Source organism: Diadema antillarum, unplaced genomic scaffold (genome assembly GCF_040938485.1).
Source record: "Diadema antillarum isolate AM-2024a unplaced genomic scaffold, OU_Dant_1.0 seq00000590_RagTag, whole genome shotgun sequence".
NCBI lineage: Eukaryota > Metazoa > Echinodermata > Echinoidea > Diadematoida > Diadematidae > Diadema > Diadema antillarum.
In genome coordinates this window covers 738,979-764,501 of record NW_027271522.1, presented here as the reverse complement: position 1 = coordinate 764,501, position 25,523 = coordinate 738,979, and the positions used below count along the sequence as shown (strand labels likewise).

General features: G+C 37.8%; 1 protein-coding gene across 1 annotated transcript in view; it reads left to right on the top strand.

The window, feature by feature from the left end:
• Window positions 1-25,523, top strand: part of LOC139735675 (scavenger receptor cysteine-rich domain-containing group B protein-like) — a 41,205-nt gene that overhangs the window by 12,497 nt on the left and 3,185 nt on the right. Inside the window, exons 4-8 of the mRNA XM_071646423.1 lie at window positions 21,676-21,984; window positions 22,530-22,853; window positions 23,754-24,083; window positions 24,590-24,720; window positions 24,935-25,181. Coding sequence (XP_071502524.1) covers window positions 21,676-21,984; window positions 22,530-22,853; window positions 23,754-24,083; window positions 24,590-24,720; window positions 24,935-25,181 — 1,341 coding nt within the window. The remainder of the gene's footprint in view (window positions 1-21,675; window positions 21,985-22,529; window positions 22,854-23,753; window positions 24,084-24,589; window positions 24,721-24,934; window positions 25,182-25,523) is intronic.

Sequence of the window (25,523 nt, the reverse complement as noted above, 5' to 3'; positions counted from 1 at the left end):
TTAAATGGTAACTATATGTTCTGTGTTGATGTACTATCATAAGTTCGGTCACAACATTACATTCAATAAATGTCCCTTCTGCAGATATATCATAATAAAAAATGTCTTCAAATAGTGTGTAGTAACACAATTTTGGAAGACAGTCTTTTCCAATAGTTTCGTGCCTATACATTTTCACTCTTTGTTTCTTGATGTAAATGCCAAGTTTCATGTTGAGGGATTGGAAGCAAGGATTTATTTTCAGCACATTTTTATGCATGATTCCAACTCTTAACACACACACACATACACACACACACACACACACACACATCTGTGGCACTTATCTAAACTAAACTCTGATGTTTTGATGCATTACGGTTGCATGTCGAGTACATACATTTTGCATCACTGTACACGAAAATGTACTTGCACATACTGTAGATGCACAAGCACTCATAGAGCACTTCATGCAATTGTTATTTAATAAGATTGTTTTTGCATCTGTGTGTGTATTTTGGGTGAAATTTTCATGTATTATATGATATGTGAGACTCTTTGTAGATGAGAGTCATCTAATACATCTCGGTGAGATGAGAGTCATCTAATCATATCGGGTGTTATCAGTGCAAAAATTGGTTGGGGGGGGGGGGGGCATGCTGAAGTGGTGAGTTTTGCCAATGATATGGGTTACAACATTAATTGATACGTGCAAATTATGCAACAACAAAAAAACAAAACAGGTAATCTGTATATTAAAATAACATCTGAAATCAGGCATTCATTTCCAAATGCTTCAAATTTGAGGTTTATTTTTTTTTTTCGATACCTCCATATATAATGGATGTTACTGCACTCTGGAACTGCAAGCAATGCATGTCACAATTGAGATGAGAATCATTTGTGGATACAGAGTCATACATTTCACCACTGCTCTGACCATATATCCTTGCCATTTATTGAAAAAAAAAAGGATCTCAAATAAATACATGTAATTTCATACTTTCATCCCTGGGAAAGGTGCATGGAGGTACCGCTTTTTGTAGTTAAAATCAATACATATGTGTTTAATTACCTGAAGTGAACGAGAATTATCACTAAAGGTCCAGCAGCTGTGATTCCCCTATGAAAAAGAATTGAACCAAGGTCTGTCAGGTCTAAAAACAAAAGGCATTTTGCGCAAATACACCTCTAGATTTTAATACAATTGTGGTATTCATTCATTAAGATATTCAAGAAAGTATATGCAGTTACCATGGCCATGCCCTGTTTGGTACAAGCGGAAACAGTGTCTCAACGTAACGACATCTAAGATTAAACATCATGTATCATACAACAGTACATACCAAATTTGAAATAAAGTGTTTAAATACTAATACTGTGGAAGTAATTTCCTACGACAAGGTTTTGGTAAAACTGTGGTTGATCATGGTAATGTTTTTTCTGGCAAACACAAGATAAGTATCTATCACATCTATACCTCACTGTCATGCTCTCCATCAAGTTTGATTTCAAATGATTCAAAAATTTGGAATTCAATCCATAACATTTTAAAGGAAATATGCAGGTATCATGTCAATACCTTGTCCTTTATACTGTATATACACTTATCCTGGACAAATTTTCACCAAGAATTCATTGTGCTACAGCTTGTTGAATTGCCTTTGGTATGTATGCAACCTCAAATTTTAAACTGGATGACATTAATACCTTGTAAAAATGAACTGTAAATAGCATTAAAGATTCAATCTTTGTACATATTATCTCTATGACAATCCATTTGTTTCTTTAAATGCAAATTGACACAACAGTCTCCGTCGAACACTAGGTCACTCAACATTATTATGTGAATTTCTCCAAGGATTCAATTCGTTGCAGCCGATACTTTGCATTATCAGAGGTGTGCCCTCCATTTTTCTCATTAGATGCCAGGATGACATCAACATACTGGGTTAAAATTGAAACATAACTTCGACGTCAGGATATTTTTTTTTCTTTCTACAACTTTGTCTGTATTACCTTGATATATAAAGACCTTACTATATCTCTTATAATTTTCACAAGTTCAATCCATGTCACATATATTACTTCATAGTAAGATAATTAGGCCAACTTCACTAGACATCATATTGGCTGTGCAAATTACTCCCAAAGTCATGTTTCATCATGAATCTTGGAAAGCACATGTCCTATCTTCCCTATATTTTGGACCCTTAAAGTCTGTATGTGTTGCAAGCTTCACTTCACAAAGTAATAATTTTCTCCTTATTCACCACCTTGCATTTGCAAATGATGATCGAAATTACAAATTTTTTATTTTGCATCTTTGTTAGTATATACCCGATCAAATGATACATTTTATAGGTTTTTTACTCGTTTTGCTTTTTGTTTTTCATGAGAATCTGAAAAAATCACATGTATGTTTGTCCGCATTCAACGATATAACGGATAGGGTTATCTGAATTGGGGTAATGGCTTAAAACATGTCTGGTTAAATGTACCAAATCACCTTGTTTGTTGGCATTGACATATTTTCAAGTCTATAGTGACAATATGTGTCAATCTCACATTGAATTAAGATAAAATTCAGTGATGGCAGCACAATTCCACTATTTCCTTACACTAATTCACTGAAAGCTATTACTATTTGTGATCGATCTGGCATCACAACATAACCTACAAGTCACCACACATGTCCCCGTCGAAATTATAGTTCTGGTGTAAAGTTACCAAGTAAAATTGCCAAGCAAGAACTATAAGCATAGTTTAGTTGCCTCGATTCCACCATCAACTTTCTAACGCTGACCAAAACACATTTACAGGCATAAGGACAGACAGAAAACCTGAAAATGTAAGCCTCTGGTGATATTTAGGCCGGTACATATGCAATAATATGCAAAGCTGAAGCCACATCTAGAATATAAACATACAATTCGTAATAACTCCCTCTGGAATAAAATGTCATGTTAGTGTATTATATGTCACAATGTGAGCAAAAGCCACTGCAGCTGGTAGCATGCTGATATAAAAGCTCAACTCTACTGCAATTTTTTGACCATGTCAACATGACAAGAATACGGTTTGTTGTCAATGAATTCACACTTACTATCCACCAACATGCAAACTAGCAGGTTGCAAAGTGATAAGTTTCAATGACATTAGTCTTATCAAAAACTGTGGAATTGAATCCAGCTGGATTCATGACAACAAGTCCTCTTCAATGACAATTGACTGCTGGCAGAGAAATGCAAAACAACCTCTACATGTTGAATCACAAGAGGAGTCTAAGTCCGCAACTTCCCAACATACTTATCTTACATCTTGGACCCCTTAAATGTGATACCTTACTGAATTCTTAAGAACCCAGTATTTGTGATTTATTCAACGCTTCCACAAGTAATCTTTCACTTTGCTTTGAATTCTACTGGTCTGAAAAGATGCAACAAATAAATTCCGGTGACTAGGAAATATTCACTTGTCGCAAATGATCTCCTCCGCGATGAGGTTAAACACACAAGCCTTCAGCGATATCACAGCAAATATAACCGTTTTGATGATAAAATCACCTCTGAGAAAGGCTGAATGCTGAGTTTTTCATCCAAGGACTCAACTGATGTCATTTTATACTGCTATTATATCACAAATTATGCTCCAAACGACATTTTCATAAAGTACATCACAACTTGACCTTTACGTCATGCTTGTGCAACACGATATCATACTTTGACCTTCATTTCATACTTCCACACATGCGATTGTCTTTATGCTGCCATTATAGCACAAACTCACCACCACAACGTATTGTTGTAGGATGCATTTATCTTTATGCTGGAATTGTAGTTGAAGTAACAGCATCACACAATATCTCCCTCCTGCGACCATTGATTTCCACTTGACAATCACAAATGCTTCAACACATATGACACTTTTAAAAAAATGCTGTGTATCAGCTTTCATAAAATTTCACTGCTCCATTAATTCACTGATGCCATATGAGCTCCATGAAGTCATCTCCTTCCAAGATTTCACAAAAGATAATGCTGTTCATTGTCTTCCTTTCAGCGATATTGATGTAATGTCTGTCATCAGGCATTATAGTCTGTTTGTTATTTCCCGAGCAACCATGAACTATGCGGTATGTTAATTCCCATCATTGATTAGAACTAGGTCACCAAAATAAAGTTAGTATCACGATGACAAACACTTCTATCCTTCCTGTAGTTGCGTCACGTACTCTCTTATGTCCAGTGCCTCCAGAAGATATCAGCATTAAAAGCTTCATGAGCAGGGAATCTCGACTCAGGCCATTCAACTTAACCTCTCCATTTCTGGGCAAAGTATTCATGGGTACGTATATCTTTCCTGCTGTTTTGAGGGCAAAATCTCAGCAAGAGGCCATGATAATAATCCAGTCCTTTTGTGTGCAATGACATATTAATCTGACGAATGTCATTGAGCAGCAAGTAAAGACAACAGCATTCAAAGTTTCATGAGAAGGGGTTCTCGACCCAAGCCGTTCAACTTAACCTCTCCATTCTTAGGTAAAGTCTTCATGGGTATATCTTTCCTGCCGTTCAGGGCAAAATCTCAGCATGAGGCCATGATGATGATCCAGTTCTCTTGTGTGCAAAGACATAGTAATCTGACGACTATTGAGCAGCGAGTCTTGTTAAAGACAACAGCATTCAAAGCTTCATGAGCAGGCGGTCTCGATTCAAAGCTTCATGACCAGGGGATCTTGACTCGTACCATTCTGAATTGAACCTCGCCATTCTTGGGTAGCGTCATCATGGGTTTATCTTTCATGTTGTTATGAGGGAAAAATCTGAGTATGAGGCCATAATACTCCAGTCCTCTTTTATGCAATGACATAGTGATCTGACAAATGATCTTGAGCAGCGAGTCTTGTTAAGGACTGCAGCATTCAAAACTTCATGAGCAGGGGATCTCAACCCAAGCCATTCAACTGGACCTCTCCATTCTTGGGTAGTGTCATCATGGGTATAACTGTCATGATAAAATGAGGGCAAAGGGGAGAGCACGAGGCCATAATAATACTCAAGTCCTCTTGCGTGCAATGACACAGTGATCTGACGAATATCCTTGAGCAGAGTCTTGTTAAAGACAACAGCATTCAATGCTTCATGAACAGGTGATGTCGACTAAAGCAACTCAAGAGTTTATGTTTACTTCACTTCAATTAACAATTACAGTTCTTGAAAGCGAGTCCTACGTGTTGCAATCATTTCCTCCATTGGTGGGCAGGGAACTGGTGCTATGTTGTGTGGAAGATTGGGGATTTCTGGATCACCCAGCTCAATGTTGCCAAATTTCAGACCAAAGACATTTGTCATCATTCCTCTTAGATAGGAAAAGTCCTTCTTGGCATACCTTGCCCTCAGTACCCATCTTTTTGTCGCTTTTTGGTACACTGCTGAGTACTTCTTTCTCCCCTCACTGTCCCTCAGATGTTTCCTGTCACTGTTGTAATTATGGTCGATGACTGCCATTTGTGTTCTACCCAGCATGCAAGGGTAGTCAAATGCCTGGCGTTTGGGGCAATATCTGAGCATAAGGCCATGGTATTGCTCTAGCCCCCCCGTGTTCAATGCCATGGTGATTTGGCGGATGTCCTTCAAAATGGTGCGATTGAAAATCACGTCATTTAGAGCTTCATGAGCAGGAGATCCTGACTCGAGCCACTCCACTGAAGCTCTCTCTTCTGGGGTAAGTTGTTCGTGGGCACATTTCCTGAAGTGATCACCATGGCACCACTCATGGGAATCTGTGACGTGGTGTGTAATCGATGTCCACATTTCCACTAGTCTGTCAGGGTTTTGTTGACAATTGCATGCACACCACCACAAATGATTTGATATTGCTTGTATCCAACCACTCAGTGCTTCACATCCTCTGTGTCTGCTCTTTTCAAAGAGCTTCTTCCTAACACTCTTAGACAAGTGCCATACATCAAACTGATGTGTTACATCTGGAAAGTCCTTCCTGATAACAGCGCGTATGCCCATGTGTCTATCTGTAGTCATGATGTTAACATTGACGCTTTTACTGGCAAGTTCTTTCATGCACCTCAAGAACCCCTCCTTTTCCATAGCATTGGAACTAGATGCTTGTGTAACTTGCACCAGAGATGTGGCTATAATCTGATGAGTTGACGAGTTCATCATCGAATACGTACAGAATTTAGCGTTGTGACCTGGTGAGTCACACCTGCCATCTCCACAAACAACAAGTTTAGATCCATCACCGACACCTTTCTGGCTATTCTCTACAGCAGCCTTTATTGAAGCTTCATATTCTGCATTAATTACAGGCAAGAGCAAAGTTCGTTGATACTTGTAGAAGCTTGACTCACTGATGTATTCAATGCCTGCACAACTCATGAAGTCTTCCACTCTTTTGTGCGTCAGCCCAGTGAACAATGTGGCTGCAGCTAAGAGAAGATTACCCACAGCAGTTCTTTGTATTTGTGGCTGTGAATCCCAACTCACAACATAGTGTCCATTTGTGCAGAATGCCTGGACTCTCAGCATTGATCCTTGCGGAATCTGTTTGACTTCTCCCACAGCTCCCTTGCAAGTAGGGCATGATAACTTAAACACCAATGACAACAGATTTTCCTCAAACACCAGATATTTCTTGGAAGAAACATATTGTTCTTCTCCTGTTGTTTCTTCACTGTCAGGTGATACAGAATCAGTGCCCGGCTCATATGGGGGATCTTCGTGAAGGTCTGCCTCTGAATCTGCACTTGGAGGATCCTGTAGACAATGATTAAGAAAATAATAAGAAGAAAAACAATGATTAAGATGGAGAGAATTAGCAGTATAAAAACAAAGATTTGCACTAGAACAAAGAAACAGCATCTAACAAAGTTAACCCCCCCCCCCAAAAAAAAAAAAAAAAATTCGAGTTCTCTTGCTCACCTGAAGATCACAGGTTCATCTTCACACATTTTTCTAGACTACGTAGTACTACCTGAATAAATTGCATTTTTTTTTTAAGATTCCAATCTCCTTAAAGATTGCAATCTTCACTATACTTACAAATTGACTTAAGAGTACCAAAAAAAAGGAAATAATGTAAATCACCCCCCCCCCCCCCAATCTTGGTTCAACTTCTGAATCTAATGTAATGAACACTGAAAATGCATTTGGTAACCTTATATCAAGACTTTTTACAGTTCCAAAAATACATTCTGGGGTCATTGTAATTTTAAAGTACTGTCAATCTTGTGATAATGCAAGTGTTATGGTGTCAAAATTGACCATGTGCTTTCAATAAGGCACTTGGGGAAAAAAAAATAGATGGTTCACCAACTGCCATTTTGAACTCTCCTCACAACCCACAATGGATCTGCTAATGTGAACAAATTAGGATTTTCAGTTAGCGATTTAATTTTTTTACTCATATGATAAATTGAAAGTTACAAATTGACTTGCATTGGTATGAAGACACACACAAGACAAAAATTTATGGAGTGACAGATGAAAAAAAAAATTGAAATGCTGCAAGGATTATACACACAACAGACCATGGATGATGACTGTTTGTATTATTTGTGAGACTTTCAAATTACCCAAAACTAAAAATATTTATGGAAAATACTTTTGGTATTGCTGTTTGCGATTCCTTGACTACAATATCATTTCAGTAAATATATATATCAATAGTCAACTTTATAAAATCCTACCAGTTGGTTAACGGAGTCATCTTGATTACTAAGCGGTGGTGCAGGCAAATGTGTCAGCAGCGGAGTATCTACCGGGGTAACAAGCACTGAAGTCTGGACTTCATCATTGGAACACTGTAGAGATTTGGGTTGGCTGCACGATTGAAGGCTTTGTGACTGTGTGCACTCCTTGCTTGGATTGCTGTATTGATGATCCTGAATGACCAATGCTCCTGGTGACAGTTCCGCAACTGGCATCTGTGTCCCATATTCGAAGACAGTAGTTGTTGTTTGTGAACTGGATTCAGCTGTGCCCACGATGGAAGATACATCTGTTTGAATACCTACATCCGCTACGGCTCCTGCTGTACAGCACCTTTTCTGCATGTTATGTAAATGAAGAAAATATTTTCTATTATATTTTGGATCAAAAATTTGTCTTTCATTGATTGGTTAAAAGAGCTTCACGTGATTAGAGGTATTTTGAACTATTTTAGAGTGTTGGTGTGTTTGACACTCCATGAAGTACTATTTGCAAAATGACGTCACTTTTATGACGACATTTTGCAAATAGTATACTATTTGCAAAATGATGTCACAATCACCCTTCTTTACAATCAAGCGTACCCGTCCGCGTCCTGTCCCGTGTATGCTAGTGTTCAGGTTTGCAGCGGCCATACGAGCGCTTGGATACATGCGACGGGCAACTCTGGCGGTGCCACGGCTACTACGTTTTTCAATTTCCGATCTCTCGCACTGTTGCGTATTGCAGGCGCTGCGCTGCCGCCACAGTGCGGATAAGCCTATAGACGGTCTATAATGATTTTTATACAAATGATGCACAGGATAGAGTGTGTTAGTGAAGGTGCGGCGCGCTCGAGAGTATTGACAATGGTGCGACATGAGAGTGAGCCGCACCTTCACTAACGCCACGAAATAATCCTGTGCATCACTTGTTTTACAAAATGGGTCGAAAACTAACAGCATTATTCACGTACCTTTGTGGGTCAATACCAGCCAGCTACATGTAGCACTCGCTCAAAAGTCAAGATGTCCGAAGATGTTCGTCCCAAACTTTTTGGCTGTGACAAAGGAATGCTACTAGATGTTTTTTTGATAAAAGGCAGTACATAATCAATACTGTCATAACCCCAACTCTGTCATGACACGCTTTGTAGAGGAAAAAACAAATGCCAATGTCTCTGCATAACCACATGTATGTAGGCAGTAACTTTCTATCTGTTTCTTAAAACATTAACGATATACCATAATGTATATGAAGTGTCTGGTTGTGTGCAATATACGTAACATGTATAGGCACTAAATAACATTGGCATCATTACCAAATTGATATTCTAAACACGACATAAACCATTACCAAATGAAATTCAATAATATCATATCCAACATTAGCTTGAATCCATGCAAAACCAGACCTAAAGATGAAAATTTTGTGAAATTTAAAATGGTTACACTTAACTAAGCCGGCGACAGAGCTAGTTGGTAAATACATACCTTATAGCTTCGATCTTGCACATCCTGAGCATCAGGGTTTGCATGGCATGCAGAAAGAATATGCTGAATAGAGAAAAATAAGAGCAGAAGAGGTGGATGTGAGAAAAAATCTGGAAGTTTTGGGTCCTACAAGAATGTATGAAGTATGATAATGTACACCAGCGAGGACAAATAAAGTTTGGAATTAATCTCAGTCCAAACCCAGACAGGTACATACCAAAACATATTTTGTGAAATGAAAAATCTGCAAGTGCCATTTAATTTTTTACATGTTTTGACAGATGGCAGGTGATTCATAAGAATAAAATTCATGAAAAAGGTGTAATTTTCAAAAACTTTATTCCACATTTATCCTTGTTTTTTCAACGATAAACGATGTATTTTGACATATTTAATATCCTTACATTGAAAAATATATCAAAAAGTTGTAAGCATGAAGTACAAAATTAAATGTTAAATCCTTAAAATTCAAAGTTTCTAATTGGTTTCCTTTGCCTATTTCTGGGGCACAGGAATAAGGAAAGAATACATGACTGTTAATATTATATCCTATGTAGGTTTGTGATCAAGTGATTGACAGACAGCCATAGGCAAGATCAGCATTTTTTCTGAATGATATATTGTAAATTCAAATCCACCGATCTTATGATCTGCACTGAATGTCAACTAGAGTACCACGTAGATCACATACAATCCTAGACGATGTACAGCGCACTGTAGCCTACTGTAAAAGAATCACCATGTGTTGAAATCAAGTTTAACCATGAATGGAATTCAATCATATAATTCAATTGATTTTTTTCTTCAAACTGTGTGTAGCACTTTCAACATGAGGTTCACATTATACGTAGCATTGTATGTAATGTGATTATTGTTGAACAAGTGAATTTTAATCTGTACCATATTTCTTGGATTGGTTTGTTTGGGAAATTATTATCATTCATTCCAAGACGTTAAATGACAAGGCGGCCTTAATTCATATAAATACATACAAGCAGCAATATTAGTATAAACACATCACTGAAAGATGGAGGAAAATAGGACATGAGCAATAGTTAAAATTTTGGAAGTATCTACTCAGACTGATACCGGATATCAAGACTACTACAGCTTGTGATGTCACATGCATGAAACGATACTAAGGAAAATATTTAAAAATTGACTATTTTCAATGTTCTTGCATTAAAACAAGAATTACTGGATAACTTCATTGTTCTTTCAGAAGCTTTGTACACGGCTAAACTGTCAATGTCTCTGCAGAATCACATGTATGCGGGCATGCATTTATCACACTCTCTTTTTCTCAAATACACCACCATACAGTAAACAGTAATGAAGTACATGGTTGTGGTCAAAACACATATGAGACACAAACTAACAAGGATTGGCATGTTAGCAATATAGGCTTGATATTTCAAACCCCACACATACAACATTGAAATTCATAAATATTATTTTCATACATTAGCTTTCATTCCCACAAAAGCAGGAATTATGCAGATAGCATCTAGAAAAGCACTCTGAGAGCGCAGATCTCCGCCAAGCATGAAGCTTATTTCCACCACTTCACTGATCTTGTTCTTCATAGAGATGTCATAGGTACACACCACATCGGTGCTAATAGTAGCCAGATTTCCAAATATAGAAGCCTTTGTTACGTCATAAGCCTTCAGCTGCATGGCGCACCTCGCCCCAGCATAAACTAGAGCATGCACTTTAGTGCGCGCAGGCAAACCTCAATATGCGCAGCCTGGCGAACTCCGAAGTTTCATTGACCCCTAACTGCCAAAACATCAAAAATCCTTCATAAATTCCCCCAAAGTTCTCGGATCATTAACCGAGAGTTAATCGTTTGTTACTTGTGTCATTCTCAACTCTTCCTGCAAGTTTCATCCCAATCCGTTCACTACTTTTTGAGTATTTTGCACACGGACAAACTAAGTAACAAACGAACACACAAACCAACGGTTAACGAATACATAACCTCCTTCCTTGGCGGAGGTAATTAAGTTATGAGAAATTGTAAATGACATGGCTCCAAGATAATACAACAGATCTATAGTGATACTTACCTTGGAGCTTCGATCTTGCACATCCCCAGCATCTGGGTTGTCATGACATGCACTCAGAATCTGATGAATAGGGGATAAACCAGATGTGAAATAAATGATAATGCAGGCTAATTTGTCTTTAATGCAGAAGAGTATTTATGGAATGATTTTAAATGTCTCTACAGTGTCATGTTCAGTTCCACAGATTGTACTACAACATGTAGAAAATGATAGACTTGCAGTGGGTACTTTCCCCGAACAAGGTACCTGAAAATTAATCTTCAATCAAGACAAATAAAAGAATCACCAATTTGCAATTATTTTCTTAGTTTGGTTTCTTTCATGCATTAAGATTTGTCAATGCTAGAAATCTTCATAAATAAACTTTTGAAGAACATACACACAATCCATATGCATTGGACGCTTCGCTCCGGGTAATTCATATACAGTGCACTCCCGTTATAACGAAATGCTCGGGACCAGGCAATTTTCTTTCGTTATAACGAAATTTCGTTATAACCGAACAAATACAATATAACGAAAACAAGAAAACCATGCATTTGTATCATATTCTGTTTGCTGATTACTCATCATACACTGGAAAGCTATGTGAAATGTGATGGAATAGCTGTATCACAATAATAAACGTAATAATAAACTGTGCGTGACACAAAGAGCGAACACACAGTGGCGTGAAGCGTTCACCCATGCAGAGGACGCTATAAATGCTTGTTCCGCTACGAAATTTCGAAAGCAATTCGCATTTCGTTATAACGGAGCACATTTCTTTTGTTTTTCTTTGTCTGTGCGCTCGGAAAAGACTTCTTTATAATGGAAATTTCGCTATAACCGTGTTCGTTATATAAGCGAATTTCTTACCATAGACTTTAACGGTGATAATTTTGGGACCAGAAGATTTACTTCGTTATAACAAAATTTCGTTATAACCGTGTTCGTTATATCGGGAGTGCACCTGTAATTTGCATAATGAAGCTGATGATCTTGTCTTACCAATAGATATTATACTATTTTATAAGTAGTCATACAGGGGTCTCGTCAATAAAGGAACTACGTGAAGATCAATTCAGCTCATTTTAGATGATAATTTTTCATTTGTTCCAAACGAAGAACTGTTTTTGATTTATGCAAATTAAGGCAGTGTTTCGTTCATAAATTTGCATAATTCAATATTTTCTATGTTGAAAATATGAAAATTAACTCGTTAATTACAACATGATAACAATATTCTTTTAATTAAATCAAAATGAATTTTAGCATCTGATGGGACATCTTCATGGACTTTGCCCTGTATTGGTCATGAAATATGAAGGTACATTTTTAAAGTTAGGTCGCAAGAAGCAAAAATTTTCTTATATGATTCTATTTTTTCTCACATTTAATTACAAATATCTCCATTTGGCAACTATGGATGTATCTGTTACTGCAAACAAACTCTTCATATGTAGATCTATAGAAAAAAAACACATTCCTTTTAGATCGATCTAACTATTTTGTATGACATTGGAAAAATGAATGGAAATAAAACAAATCACCAAAGAAACTCATGTTTATCATTGCATACGGCCCATATTTTAGTGTCGAATTTTGAGAAGTAAACACGCAGTTTTGCTGAGCATTGACTAGACCGTGTACAAGAAACCTTAGCTTTGAGATTGTCACGATTGTACTGGCTCCAGCTACAGGATGAACTGGTGTCTAATCATCACCCCCCCCCCCCTCCCCCCCCCCCCCCCAAGTCAGGCCTTGCTGCCGTGGTTGATTGTCAAGTACATGTATCTGTCTAGATCTACACCAAAGTACTATCATTGTTTTTCATTTGTTTACACCAACAAATTTTGAAAGAGACGTCTGCCTGCCAGCTAGCAAGTGGTTTCGTGGCTTTTTTCTGTTTTGTTTGTTTTGTTTTTTTTGTTTCTTCATCATAGATGGAATCGGCCCATGATGGGGAAAGACATAGTCATGCAGAGACTCCAGAGTATTTGACCATATATTATGTGCTTTCTTGTGTATAATGGTTTTCCATAATTTCCATTTGGATTATTATTTTTTTCTAATTTCAGCTTTTCATTTTGTTTTCAGCATCATGAATAAATCACCGTCCTACGTGAAAAATTTTGGTTTTCTTTTTAAGTTTCTGCTCAGTCATTGCCAGATGACAATGAAGGCTTCTATAGTTTGTGATGTCACATTTGTAGTACAATATTAAGAAAATAGGAATATAAAAAGACATTTTAGCATATTTTCACTAAATAATGCCTGACTTGCCACTTTCATGATTTTTTAGAGAGAAAAACTGCCAAGGTCTCAGCAGAACCATATGTGTGCACGCAGTAACCACGTAATCTCTGTTTCTCAATTACAACATGTTTGATACACAGTAATGAGGTGCAAGGTTGTGGTCAAGAATAAGCACTAATGAGTATTGGCATGTTAGCAAGTACCAGACGTACTTGTATATCAATTGCAAATTCAAGAATATCATTTTCACGCATTAGCTTGCATCCATGCAAAACTATACCCAAAATAGAAAGTTATGTGACTTCTAAATGGTTTCACTAATCTAGGTCAGTACGACAGATCTAGTAGATACATACCTTAGAGCTTCGATCTTGCACATCCGCAGCAACAGGTTTTGTATGGCATTTAGACAGAATCTGATGAATATAGAAAAAATAGGATCAAAAGAGGCTGATTTGAGAAAATCAGAAAATTTGGGGTCCAGCAAAATTATATGCAGAAAGGTAATGTACACAAGATGACGAATGAAGTTTTCATTTGAACTCCTTAGTTTGCAATTGAAAATTCATAGGCCTAAAGGAAAATTGTCTTTTTAGCAGTTTAATATCACAAACCAGACATATACAAATTCTAAATTCAAGAATATTATTTTCATCCAAAACAAGAATACCCCATTTTAAATGATACTTACTTCACAGAACATCGTTAGGAAATAGACATAACTTTAAAATTGTGTAGAGTATAATTTGTAGGTCATAGTCTAGACTATGTAATTTCCCTCAGGAAAGGATGAATCTTTGTACTTGGATTTCAAGATTTACTGAAAGTTCGTTATAATATTTAGTAGAGCCTATATAAACAACACATAGTACTCTAGGTATTTCTTTTTTTCTTCATCATCTATACAAACTGTATCTCCTATATTGGTAGGGCTAACCACTTTGTGCTGTATAACCACTAACAACAATAACTGTTGGAGTTCAGGGTGCAGTTATGCTAAGGTGTAGTTCTGTATGCAATCTTCTGCAAAAGCCTTATTGGGAAACTACTATTTACTGTGAACAAGTGTCACATTCAGTATGGACGCTAAAAGGTAAATTGAAGTCCTAGCTGAAATACGGGAAGTGAGAGGAAATCATCACCATGCTGAGACGTTACACAACCTGCATTCAGCACAAGTTTCAGTTATTCTCCTAGTTTGTTTAGTATGTGCAAGGATTACGTTGTATAATACTAATAATTGTCTTCTACATCCAGGGTACCCTCCATGTTGTAGTACAAGGTCCTGCCATTATCATTACATTTACATTGTCTGCGCATTTATACATGTAGGTCAAGAGGGATGTTGTAGTGTACAAACATCATGGCCTATAGGATGGAGCACTGGATGGAGATCAAACTAGGGTCATCCAGCTGGCAGTCAGGAGTCCTATCAAGTTTTATAATGTAGAAAAAGATTTAGTAGAATTAAATAACTGTTACAGTTGTCATGGCTACATTTAGAGTCGGTTAGTAATATTATCGACATAAAATATCGTTTACAAAAAAACACAAAAACAAAAACTAATAAATATCGAAATTCAGCGAAAACTCTAATTTAGAATCAGGTGCAAACAAATTGTCTCATTGACTTCAGTTAAATCATTGTGATAAATGTTCCGGCAAATGTTATTAGCAGTTCAATCAGATTTGGTTTTTTTTTTATTGTTTTTGCTTTTTTTGTGTGTGTTTGTGTGTAGATAGTCTTAGACCCATAAAAACATTGTTAGTAATGTTGTTACATCAGTTAAATGTTAAATTTGTCTAGCCTACTCCACCAGTCATTTCACTGTTAACAGTGGGCTTCATCGCAATTAACAATGTTACTAGTAGCACGTTAGTACTACTTTTCATAGCTTCATTAGATGTGAAACCTCAGATTCTCAATCCCATTTTCTCAAAAGCTGTAACCGTTAGATTGTCCGAGGGTCTGACCACACATTTACTTATAGGTACATCAAGTTCAAATCTAATATGAACTAGCTGCTTAGTAGCCTAGAAATCTGACGTTAGATCCTGTCAACCATAGTTACAGGCTCTATATTCTGACGTAACTATCGGGTAGACAGAAACCCACCTTGTACACAGTATGCAGTAATATTAACGCTTCTCGTTCGGGCTGGTCGCAGTTAGGTACATGTAAATTGCACACCTAACATGTAACGTGTACTGTGATTAGTGTTAGACCCTAGGTTTTATTAACAGGGCCACTTATAACAGTTGTTACAGTTAATGTTAACATTAGAGTTACACCTCTCTATGTCTAGATAGTCTTCTAACAGCAACATCTACCCGTAGATGTTTTAAATTTTTCTAGAGACCAGAACAAGAGTAGAATCTAATCTTAGATAAGGTCTAACATTAGAGTTCTCAGTTAGATTAGATCCAGGATAGATCTACTACTTTTTCTACTAGTAGTACTAGTAGTAGAGTTCTACTACTACTACTAGTAAATACTACTAGAACTAAATTTAGAGTTGAGACCTTACTTACGAGCTAACTAGGGCCTAACAACATATTATTGTTAGATGTAACGACCAACACGTTAGGCCTACTCTGGAATCTAAGTGTCTAACTGTGTTAGAATAAAGTTTCTAGATCTACTGTTAACTGTTACAGTGCTAGCTTACAACCTTAGTTTAAGGTTAGACTCCAGACCTAGAAATCTAGATTTGAGACTCAAGATGGGCGAATTTAAACCACTGCTATTTTTGGGTGTTACGGACTTGCCGTGACACCCTATCAACTAAACGAATATCATGGTTCGCGGTAGGCCCTAATTAGGCCTAGGTTCTGCCGCAAACATTAGATTCTAACATTACCTAACTTAGGGCCTAACGTTACTACTATTGTAAATGTTACTACTAGGCCTACCTGTAGGTACCGTTGTTACAACTAGTCAGTACACTAGACGTCTCTTACGTACTAATGTACTACTAGTACTACTACTGAATAGAAATCTACTACCAGATGTAGATGGTCTAGAACCTATCTATATCTAGTATTGTAGTAACACTGACCACAGTTAGGCCTATTTATATTAAGGGCCTATAGTATAGGAATCCTACCGACCGTTAATAGATAGATCTAGCCTACGTATTCTAGTTCCACTTCTAATAATAATAAACCCAAGCGCTCATTTCTAACTAGTGACATAAAAAGATACTGAACATTTTAACAGAATAGGCCTAACATTACATATTGTGTCACGTTTCGACAGTGTAGGCCTATCACAGAAAATAACAATAAACAAATAATAATGCTAACCGCTAGGCCAGGGCCTACAGTACAAATACATGTAGCAGGCGGCGTATGCCTCACGTACACAATACAGCTAACCTCCTTAACATTTTACAGGTTCTTCTAGATAGTAGAAACTTATTGTCAATGTGAATTTAGATACATACTTGCCAACTCTACCTTATTTGGCGGTAGACTACCGCTTTTGAATGATTTCTTTAGCATTCAAGCTAGCGCTGCTCGCATAGGCATCCTGGATTCTACCGCTTTCTCAAATGAAAATGTTGGCAAGTAGGGTCTATGTAGATAGAGTCTACAAAGAATCTAGGTTAACGTTAGTTCTAACGTTAGAGACTCTGGAAGTCTAACTAGACCGCCCTAACTGTTAACATGTCATTATAGGGATGATAGTTCATGTGTTCTCTAACCGTGGCGTTACACTTAGAGTGTAACAGCAACGATTAAGTTAACGTGAGGGCCTAACCCAAACCCGTTATCTATGCCTAAACGGTAACATTAACACGTTAGAAGTTGGGTCTAACAGTTAACATTAGGTCTATTTTAACACTATCATGGTAGGCCTATTGTTACAGTGTATTGTACAGTAACGGTTAGGTTAGAGCTGCAGGTTAGAGTTAACGTTAAACATCTAGGTTTGTTAGAGCTAGACAGAGCCTATGTCAATACTAACGTTAATTAGGGCCTAGGCCCTATTTTGTACCTGAATTAAACTGAGCGTTACTTAGATCTAGGCCTACCTACGATGAGAATCTAGCACAGTATAACGTTAGATCTGTTACGTTATATAGGGCCTAGATTCTAACTAATACCGTAACTAAATGGCTAACGTTAACCGGTACTATTACGTGTACTGTTTTTAGATCAGACGCTTTCGAACGTTAGTCGACTTATCGTTGTTGTAAAATTCTCACAGCTAACTGTATGAGTGTTAGCGTTAGATTAGACTGTCTAACGGTAATAATAGTAGTCTAGACCGTCTAGCTGTTTGTTAAATTTACATCCATGTTAGAATCTAACATTCAACACTCAGACTCTCAGTTAGAATCTAACACTGAGTTAGGGCCGTAACATTAACAAGTTAACGTTTAGATCTACCGGTAAATAGCGTTATATTTCTAGAGTCTTTGAGTTTTGTAACCGTTAACAAAAACAACTTCACAAGTTGTAGCCTGACGTTACCGGGGTAATTGTTAGAACAGACGTGCTTTCCTTACGCCGTCTCGGCAACACCACAACGTTACTACTAGTTCTATAGAAAGGTCTAGACCTACTAGGCCTAGATCTGTTAGGTAACTGTTAGATGTAGATTCTATTAAATCTTAGTTCTAACGGTTAGCTAGCAGTTAGGCCTAGAGTCTAGTTCTAGTAACAATTGATTTGTTAGATCTAACGTTAAGAATCATTGTACCAGTAACAGTTAGAAATTTAACAGGCTAACTCAGAGACTCCAACTCTCCCGTTTTCGACGGGAGATCTCCCGCCGAAAACCCATTTTTGCAAAATTCTCCCGTTCTCCCGCTTGAGATTTAATTTCTCCCGCCCTGGCTCTGTGTCTCCCGTTGGAAAGGATTTCTTACTTATTGCTATTGTATGTTGAAAAAACAAGCCTTAGCTAGATAGCACCAGAGAGCATTTAGAACCCTAGGAACTTGGCGATTCGCACACATCGACTTGGAGTCTCCCGTTTGCTGGGGGTTTCAGGCGGGAGAATCTCCAGATCAGAAGGTGCTTTGGGTTGGAGTCTCTGCTAACTGCTAGGTCTTACCTTCTGACGTGAAACTAAAAATTCAGGCTATAGACTAGTTCTATTTGATACTAAAATGATACGGTGCAACGATAGGCATAGCCCTTGCAACCAGCCCCAACGTGCTAGCCCTAGCCTAGACTAGGGCCTCTGGCTTTAGTGGTTTGCCATAAGTTTCTTTCATACAATTGCAAGAAAGGATTTTTCCTGGTCCTTAATAACAGTTAGACATAGGCCTAGGCCTACCTCATTACGCTCCTTCTTGATCTCCCTTCTGGAAGTCGAGGGTCGGGGTGCCGAGCCTCCATATTGTTTGTGCTCGAATATGGTAGGGACTGCATCAGATTTGAGGGTTTTCTTGGGGGGTTTGTAGCCGAGGTAAGTGGCTGTGCGATTTTCTTCAAATGCGGTGGGCTCAAAGTGGTCCTCACACACTACGCGATATTTTGAATACTGATACGACTTGATGTTAAATTTTGGATTACCGATGTTTCGTAGCCATATTGAGCACCTTTCCCTCTCTTTCAGTGGATCCGGTATGGCAAAAAAAGACTTAGGTGAGGATCCTTTACGTCTATTTCGGCAAAATACTGCCTGGCACAACGGCATGATTGTAGATTGCCGACGACCATGGACGAGTTAGGTACCGTGTGTGCGGTGATATCGCTATGTAACGTTGCATGCGTTACAAATCTACATCACAAGCGCGATTATCGATCGCACCACACAAATGGCTGCGGTTTGGCAGATGCGGCGCGGCCACCCGCGCCGCCAGCAGAGCATGTAGGTCCATGGTGTAGTAGACATATCAAGCCGCCGATTTCATCGATCGATATATCTGTCTGCTTTGACATGTATGATGTCAGCTTGAAGGAAAACCCAAAACGCACCCGTATTTTCTCAAGCGAGCACACATGAGGTTTGGCACCTGTGACATCACGACATCCGGGCTCGTCAGCTCATTAGCATAATTCTCGCCAAAAAAATTCAATTTTTAATATGAAATTACGGGCTAAATCGTAATGAAATTTTGATTCTATTTTCACCGCTGGGTCTTTTAGAATTAAAAGAACAACATATAAAAAGATAAAAAACCGGTACAATGCCCTTTTAACAATGAAAAATCTTCTTTCAGACAAATTTATTGTGGGGTTCGAAAGAGAAGTGTTGTTGAACCGTTACTGTTTATTATCTATATCCATTTTTTTTTCTGAATTCTTCAAATATTATCCCCTTTACAATATTTGCAAATGCATCAATCCCATAAATGTAGAACTCATGACAATAATTCAGTGGTTAAGAGCAAATAAATTACGCTCAATCTACTACAGAAAATACATCTGACGTTGTTCAGTAATAAGTTGATAAATTGACGCACGATGAACTTCTTAAGAATGAAATTATCAAACAGGTTTATTCTGTTAAATTTCTCTGTTTAAGAGTATAGATATTATTTTGTTGGAAACATGTTCTGTTGACTGCACATTGCGTATAAATTCTAGAAATTTTGGTGTAATCAATAAAGAAAAGTACCACTTCCCTGTTAAAGGGATCGTGCAGTTTTGGTTGAGACCTAATTTTAGGTTTCTAACATTTTTTTGGTGAAATAATGAGAAACCTCTTATGAAATATGAAAGAGCATGTAATTCTATGAGGAATTCAACTTTTATTTGATGAAAATTGGTTTGCAAATGGCTGAGGTATCCAAAAAAGAGCGATTCTAATGAAGTGTGGGACCCACACTTTATTACAATCGCTTTGTTTTACTTTGTTTTTGGATGTTTCAGTCATTACCAACCCGATTTTTATCAAATAAACTTTGAATTCCTCTTAAAATTATATGCTCTGTACTATATCATAAGTGTTTTCTTGGTATCTCCCAAAAAGTTAAAAGCCCAATTTTCATCTCCACCAATACTGTACCATCCCTTTAAAACGTTACTATGTTATAATCAACATTAATTTCACCTAATTCAACTTATCAAATGATAGCATAGGATACTACACATTAAATTCATTTGGATAGAATGTTTCTCTCACCAAAAATGCACTTTGAATAAGTATTGATATTTATAAATATTGTCATACTGCAATGATGACTTATTTGTGGAAAATAGTATATTGAAAAGTAGATAGCTCGTATATCTCTATCATTGAAATTGGGTCAATTTGTGTATACCTTACAAAATATTTTTGGGTCCTTAAGGTTTCGAAAAACAATATGCTTAGTAAAGCAAAAGTATTCATAAATACCATAATCGTTATACAGATGAGCACCATTTGCTCCTTACTTGAACTGTCTTCACCAGATCAACGTTTATTTTTGGTGACTCTTAATTGTGGAAGTCCCTCAATAAAAACACAAAAGGCTCTCCCAGTTTTAAACCAACCATTTTGTAGAAGTTTAATGAATTTTTAAATTTATTCCTATATATCCCATGATTAGTAAACTGGGAATTGTTCTTTTTCTACGTGCATCGAAGTTATACTAAACTTATAACTTACACTCTTTCAGCCCCGCTCCTCTCTCTCTCTCTCTCTCTCTCTTTATCTCATCGGTCGCTACCTTTCCCCCATTCTTCTGTTCTTCATCGTTCTTTACTTGGTAAACGCACTATTGTTTTCTGTCTCTCTCTCTTTTTTTTCTGGACAGTGTAGATGTGCGTGTGTGCGCCTCACGTTTACCACGATATAATGACAAGTGTTTTTTGGCACTGGTTTATTTATATGTTTACTTATGTTGTAATTTTTGTATTTGATAAAGCTGTAGTGATGTACCGTAAGCGAGGGGACTGCATTATATATGTAAGTTCACTTTTCAGCAGCCCGACAATTTTCATTTTAGTCTTTAGTGAAACATAGGGTGTTTTATGTTATATCATGTTGCATGAAATATGATATTATTTTGATGGATGTCATATTCAGGTATATTGTTTGGAGATTGAATTGAACACGGAGTAATCTAGTTTTACGTATCGATCGAAGTCTCACTATCACAGAATGAAAAGTACAAATTACGTTCCATGCTGGACTCTTATCTTTGTTATTTTGTCATCATCATGTTTGAAGCCTTGTTAGTTTCGTTCGTTATCTATAGTTTCTTTGTTGATTTTGCAATCCAATTTACCGGTTCTTAGCTGTTCGTATGGAGAACGGAGAGTACCCGGATGAGGGTCGAGTGGAGGTGTTCTACGGAGGCACGTGGGGGACGATCTGCACACACGAGTGGAGCATCGAAGACGCGCACGTATTCTGTAGACAGTTGGGACATCCACTGGGAGCTCGCTCGATAAAGACTGTGCCGAGTGTCGATACACCCGTGTTACTAGATGGTTTGCGATGTAACGGAAGTGAGGCTAGTCTTCTTGACTGTCCGTCAACTGGATGGGCCAACAATGAGAACTGCGATTCCGAGTCAGCTCAGGTGGCAGGTGTCGTATGTAACGGTAGGATGACAGGTTTCCCTATAGATACATTCATGTATACCTCCTTTAATAGGTATCATTTGTGTGTACTAATCTCTCAGTACATGTATATTGCGACTGTAAACAGAATGAGATTTGATTTGACTTAACAAACATATTCAACACCCATATATGATTTTTATTGTCAGAACTTCAACAGCATGTAAAGTGTATATCAGGACCGTGATGCAAATCAGCATGCTGATCGAGCTGTCCTGAATAAAGATATTGCAATAAGTAAGACAAAATATTAAAATACAAGTTCATTTTGTTTACCGGTCATGGATATGAAGTTAAACCACATTGTGTTTATTTATAGCACACAATTAACATGCGAAGACTTAGGGAAATTAGATCGAATAGAATAATGTTCTAAAAGTTCAGCCTGTTTCAAGATGATATATGTACATGATGATCATCGCTGCGAGATAAAGTCTCTAGAGCGTTGGAGTCTATTTATAGGTATCCTCTGACAGTTTTGCGTTCAGTTTGGTTTGTTTGTTTGTTTGTTTGTTTTTTATTCCCAGTGCCAACTGTTGTCATCGACTTACTCAGTGGATCGAGCTCCTTCGAAGGGGTTGTGAGATATCGAGAAGGCTCTACTAGCGGTTTGATCTGTGATGAGGACTGGGGGAGCAGGGAAGCAACCGTTGTCTGTCGCCAGCTGGGATACACGGAAGCTGCCAGCTCGAAACCAGTCTCGCTCGGGACTGTGAGGGGGGCGATCTTTTACAGGGATTACCGATGTGAGGGGACGGAATCCCAGTTAAGTGAATGCGCCTACAGGACTCTGAATCCCGAGGAGTGTGATTCTGATTACATTGCTCAAGTCATATGTGGACCTCCCAAAGGTAAGATCCAGTTACATTCTTACATTATGCATTCTCTTAGTAGAATTCTACCATAGTATTCTTCCGATTTGAGCACAGGTGCTCTGTGGTAGGCACTACATCATGGCAGGCGTAATTTCACTCTTCTTATATTCAATCATCATACTCTTATAGGAAAAGTATACGTATTGACTGCAAAGGAGTTTATCCACACTGTGATATGCAGGGCACACTCTGCCTGTCATTTCACATAGGTGATGATGAATTTCATTATATTTTTTGTTTTCCCTTGTTTTCAAAGGGAGAGACTAAAGAGTTATGTAAACTTAGGTGCCCATGTGCTTTGCACATGATGAACTCTTTGATGAATGAAGCACTAGCCTGATTAACTCGCAATTTTCTCAAAATTCTGAGAGAGAAATTCGTTCCAGCACCGTAGATGGTACAAAAAAGAGTTGGACCTACACGTACACCTTACGGTTGGATAGTGAAACAGCCTACTTTGTTTAGTTTGTGAAAGACTGTTATTTACATGTAGATTGTCATGTACTTTCTCTTTACATGCATCTGACTCATGTTGAATTATACCACACACCACAATTCTTTATATCGTTTGTGTCATATGTATAATCTGCAAGAATTTTATTCACTCGTCTCTCACATTATAATTTATATCATTTGTTTGTTTGTTTGTACTCTCGGATGCCCCGAGAGGAGCTCGAAAGACCAAAAAAAAAAAAAAAAATTCTGAAAATTCTACATTCACTTAGAACGAAAGTTAATGCATCTGTATTAGCGTCCGAACAAACGAGCTTCAAACTAAGAAAGAAAAACGTATTGAGAGAAGATAATCTCAAGGGAAACTCCTTAAGGTCCTTTAATGACCATCTTTTCCCCCTTTTTACGATGAATGGTGGCTAGATTTCGATATTCGACTGGACGGCAGCGAGTTTCCAGAGCAGGGTCGAGTGGATGTCTTTCTGGACGGAGAATGGGGTTTGCTGACCGATTCGCTTTTGACTGTTGGCGACCGACAAGTTTGTTGCCGTCAGCTGGGTTACGCCGGATCCACTGTTCGATATTCTTTCGGAAACGATTTTCAGCGAGGCGTGAGCAATGTCCTTATCAAAAACATTGGCTGTTACGGCACGGAGAAACACATCCAGGAATGCTATATATTGAATCTGGTGAGTGACGGCGATGCGTATACTAATCCGGATGACGCTTTCAAAGTGGTGTGCTATCCATACGGTGAGTAGGAAACACTTGGGTGTCTAGGTTCATGCGTATGCGTTTGTATAATAAAGTGTGTGCTGGCGGACCAATGTTATGTTCTCCATCCGTACCACACACAAATCACACTCCCGCGCACACACATAGTACACGCGGGGACACTGAAGACTTTAAGAATCTTTAAGAAAAAATATTTTAAATATTTCCATGCAACACTTCACATTTAATTGTCTTTACCATCACTTTGTCAGTGACGTTATCTTACAGTTACAGTTGCCAATTCATCCATTAATCAATTCATTCAATTTATTTACTGGCGGTTTCTAATAACAGCTAATGACATTGATTTGTGTTATAGTCCGTGTGTCATAAAAACACTTTAGAAATTTATACAAAAGCATAAAACGATAAGATATATCGACATATCAGTATTGAAATTAAGATGATAGAATATGAAGAATGCATATAGATTTAATGGGCGAAATATCTTTTACCCCATCCTGCTTCATTGCTCTCTGTTTTAGAGTCTGTTGCGAATCATCCTGTGAGATTGATTGACGCCGACGGGAACATCAACAATAACTTCGGAATGGTTCAAATATTTAATGATGGCCATTGGGGTGCTGTATGTGATTCCACTTTCACTGGAACTGATGTGAGTATATAGACTGCCATATTGTTTTTATCTTTTATATACTAGATACAAATGATACTTCTCAGACGAACAATTTTATTCCTCCCCGCGTTTAGATAATTCATATGTTGATAATTATATGACGATATCCGTTTTCTCACCATCTGTGGAATATCATGCCAAACATGTTTATTGCCTCTAAGGTGAATGCGTTGATCGTGTATTGTTATCATAGGTTCTGTGTAGGGAGCTTGGTCACTCCAACACGGATGACGCGAGGTACCTCTACAGTCACGAGTACGACGGAACTGCGTGGGAGTACCCTGACATTTGGTTCGAGTTTGCCTATTGCCCATCTGACGTTGACAAGATTTTCGAATGCTACCATGAGCCATGGGGCTACTCCAGTGGCTGCTCTGGGATCAACTCCTTAGCCTTCGTGACGTGCGTGCCCTATAATCCTGAAACTAATCCAACCTCAGGTGAGCTATTAGATAGCAAAGGGAAGATTTTGCGAAACAAATTGTTTGCTTGCCCAGTATAACTTTGCCAAAACCGAAAGCTTCAAACTAAATGTTGTTCTCGATGTGTTTGTGGCAATGTATGTTTAGGAAGGAATGGGAGGGGTGACCCTCGAAGATATCAACCATTGGTCATCAGTACTTGCACATTCAAGAAAAAAAAAAAAGATATCCTCGAATTATTTGGAGGAAGACAACACCACACTTGCAGTTACACCCACAGTTTAAATACATACGTTGAGTTATGAGTCTATAATATATGTGATTTGAATTTTGCTCTAATTGCAATAAAATATTTCTTCT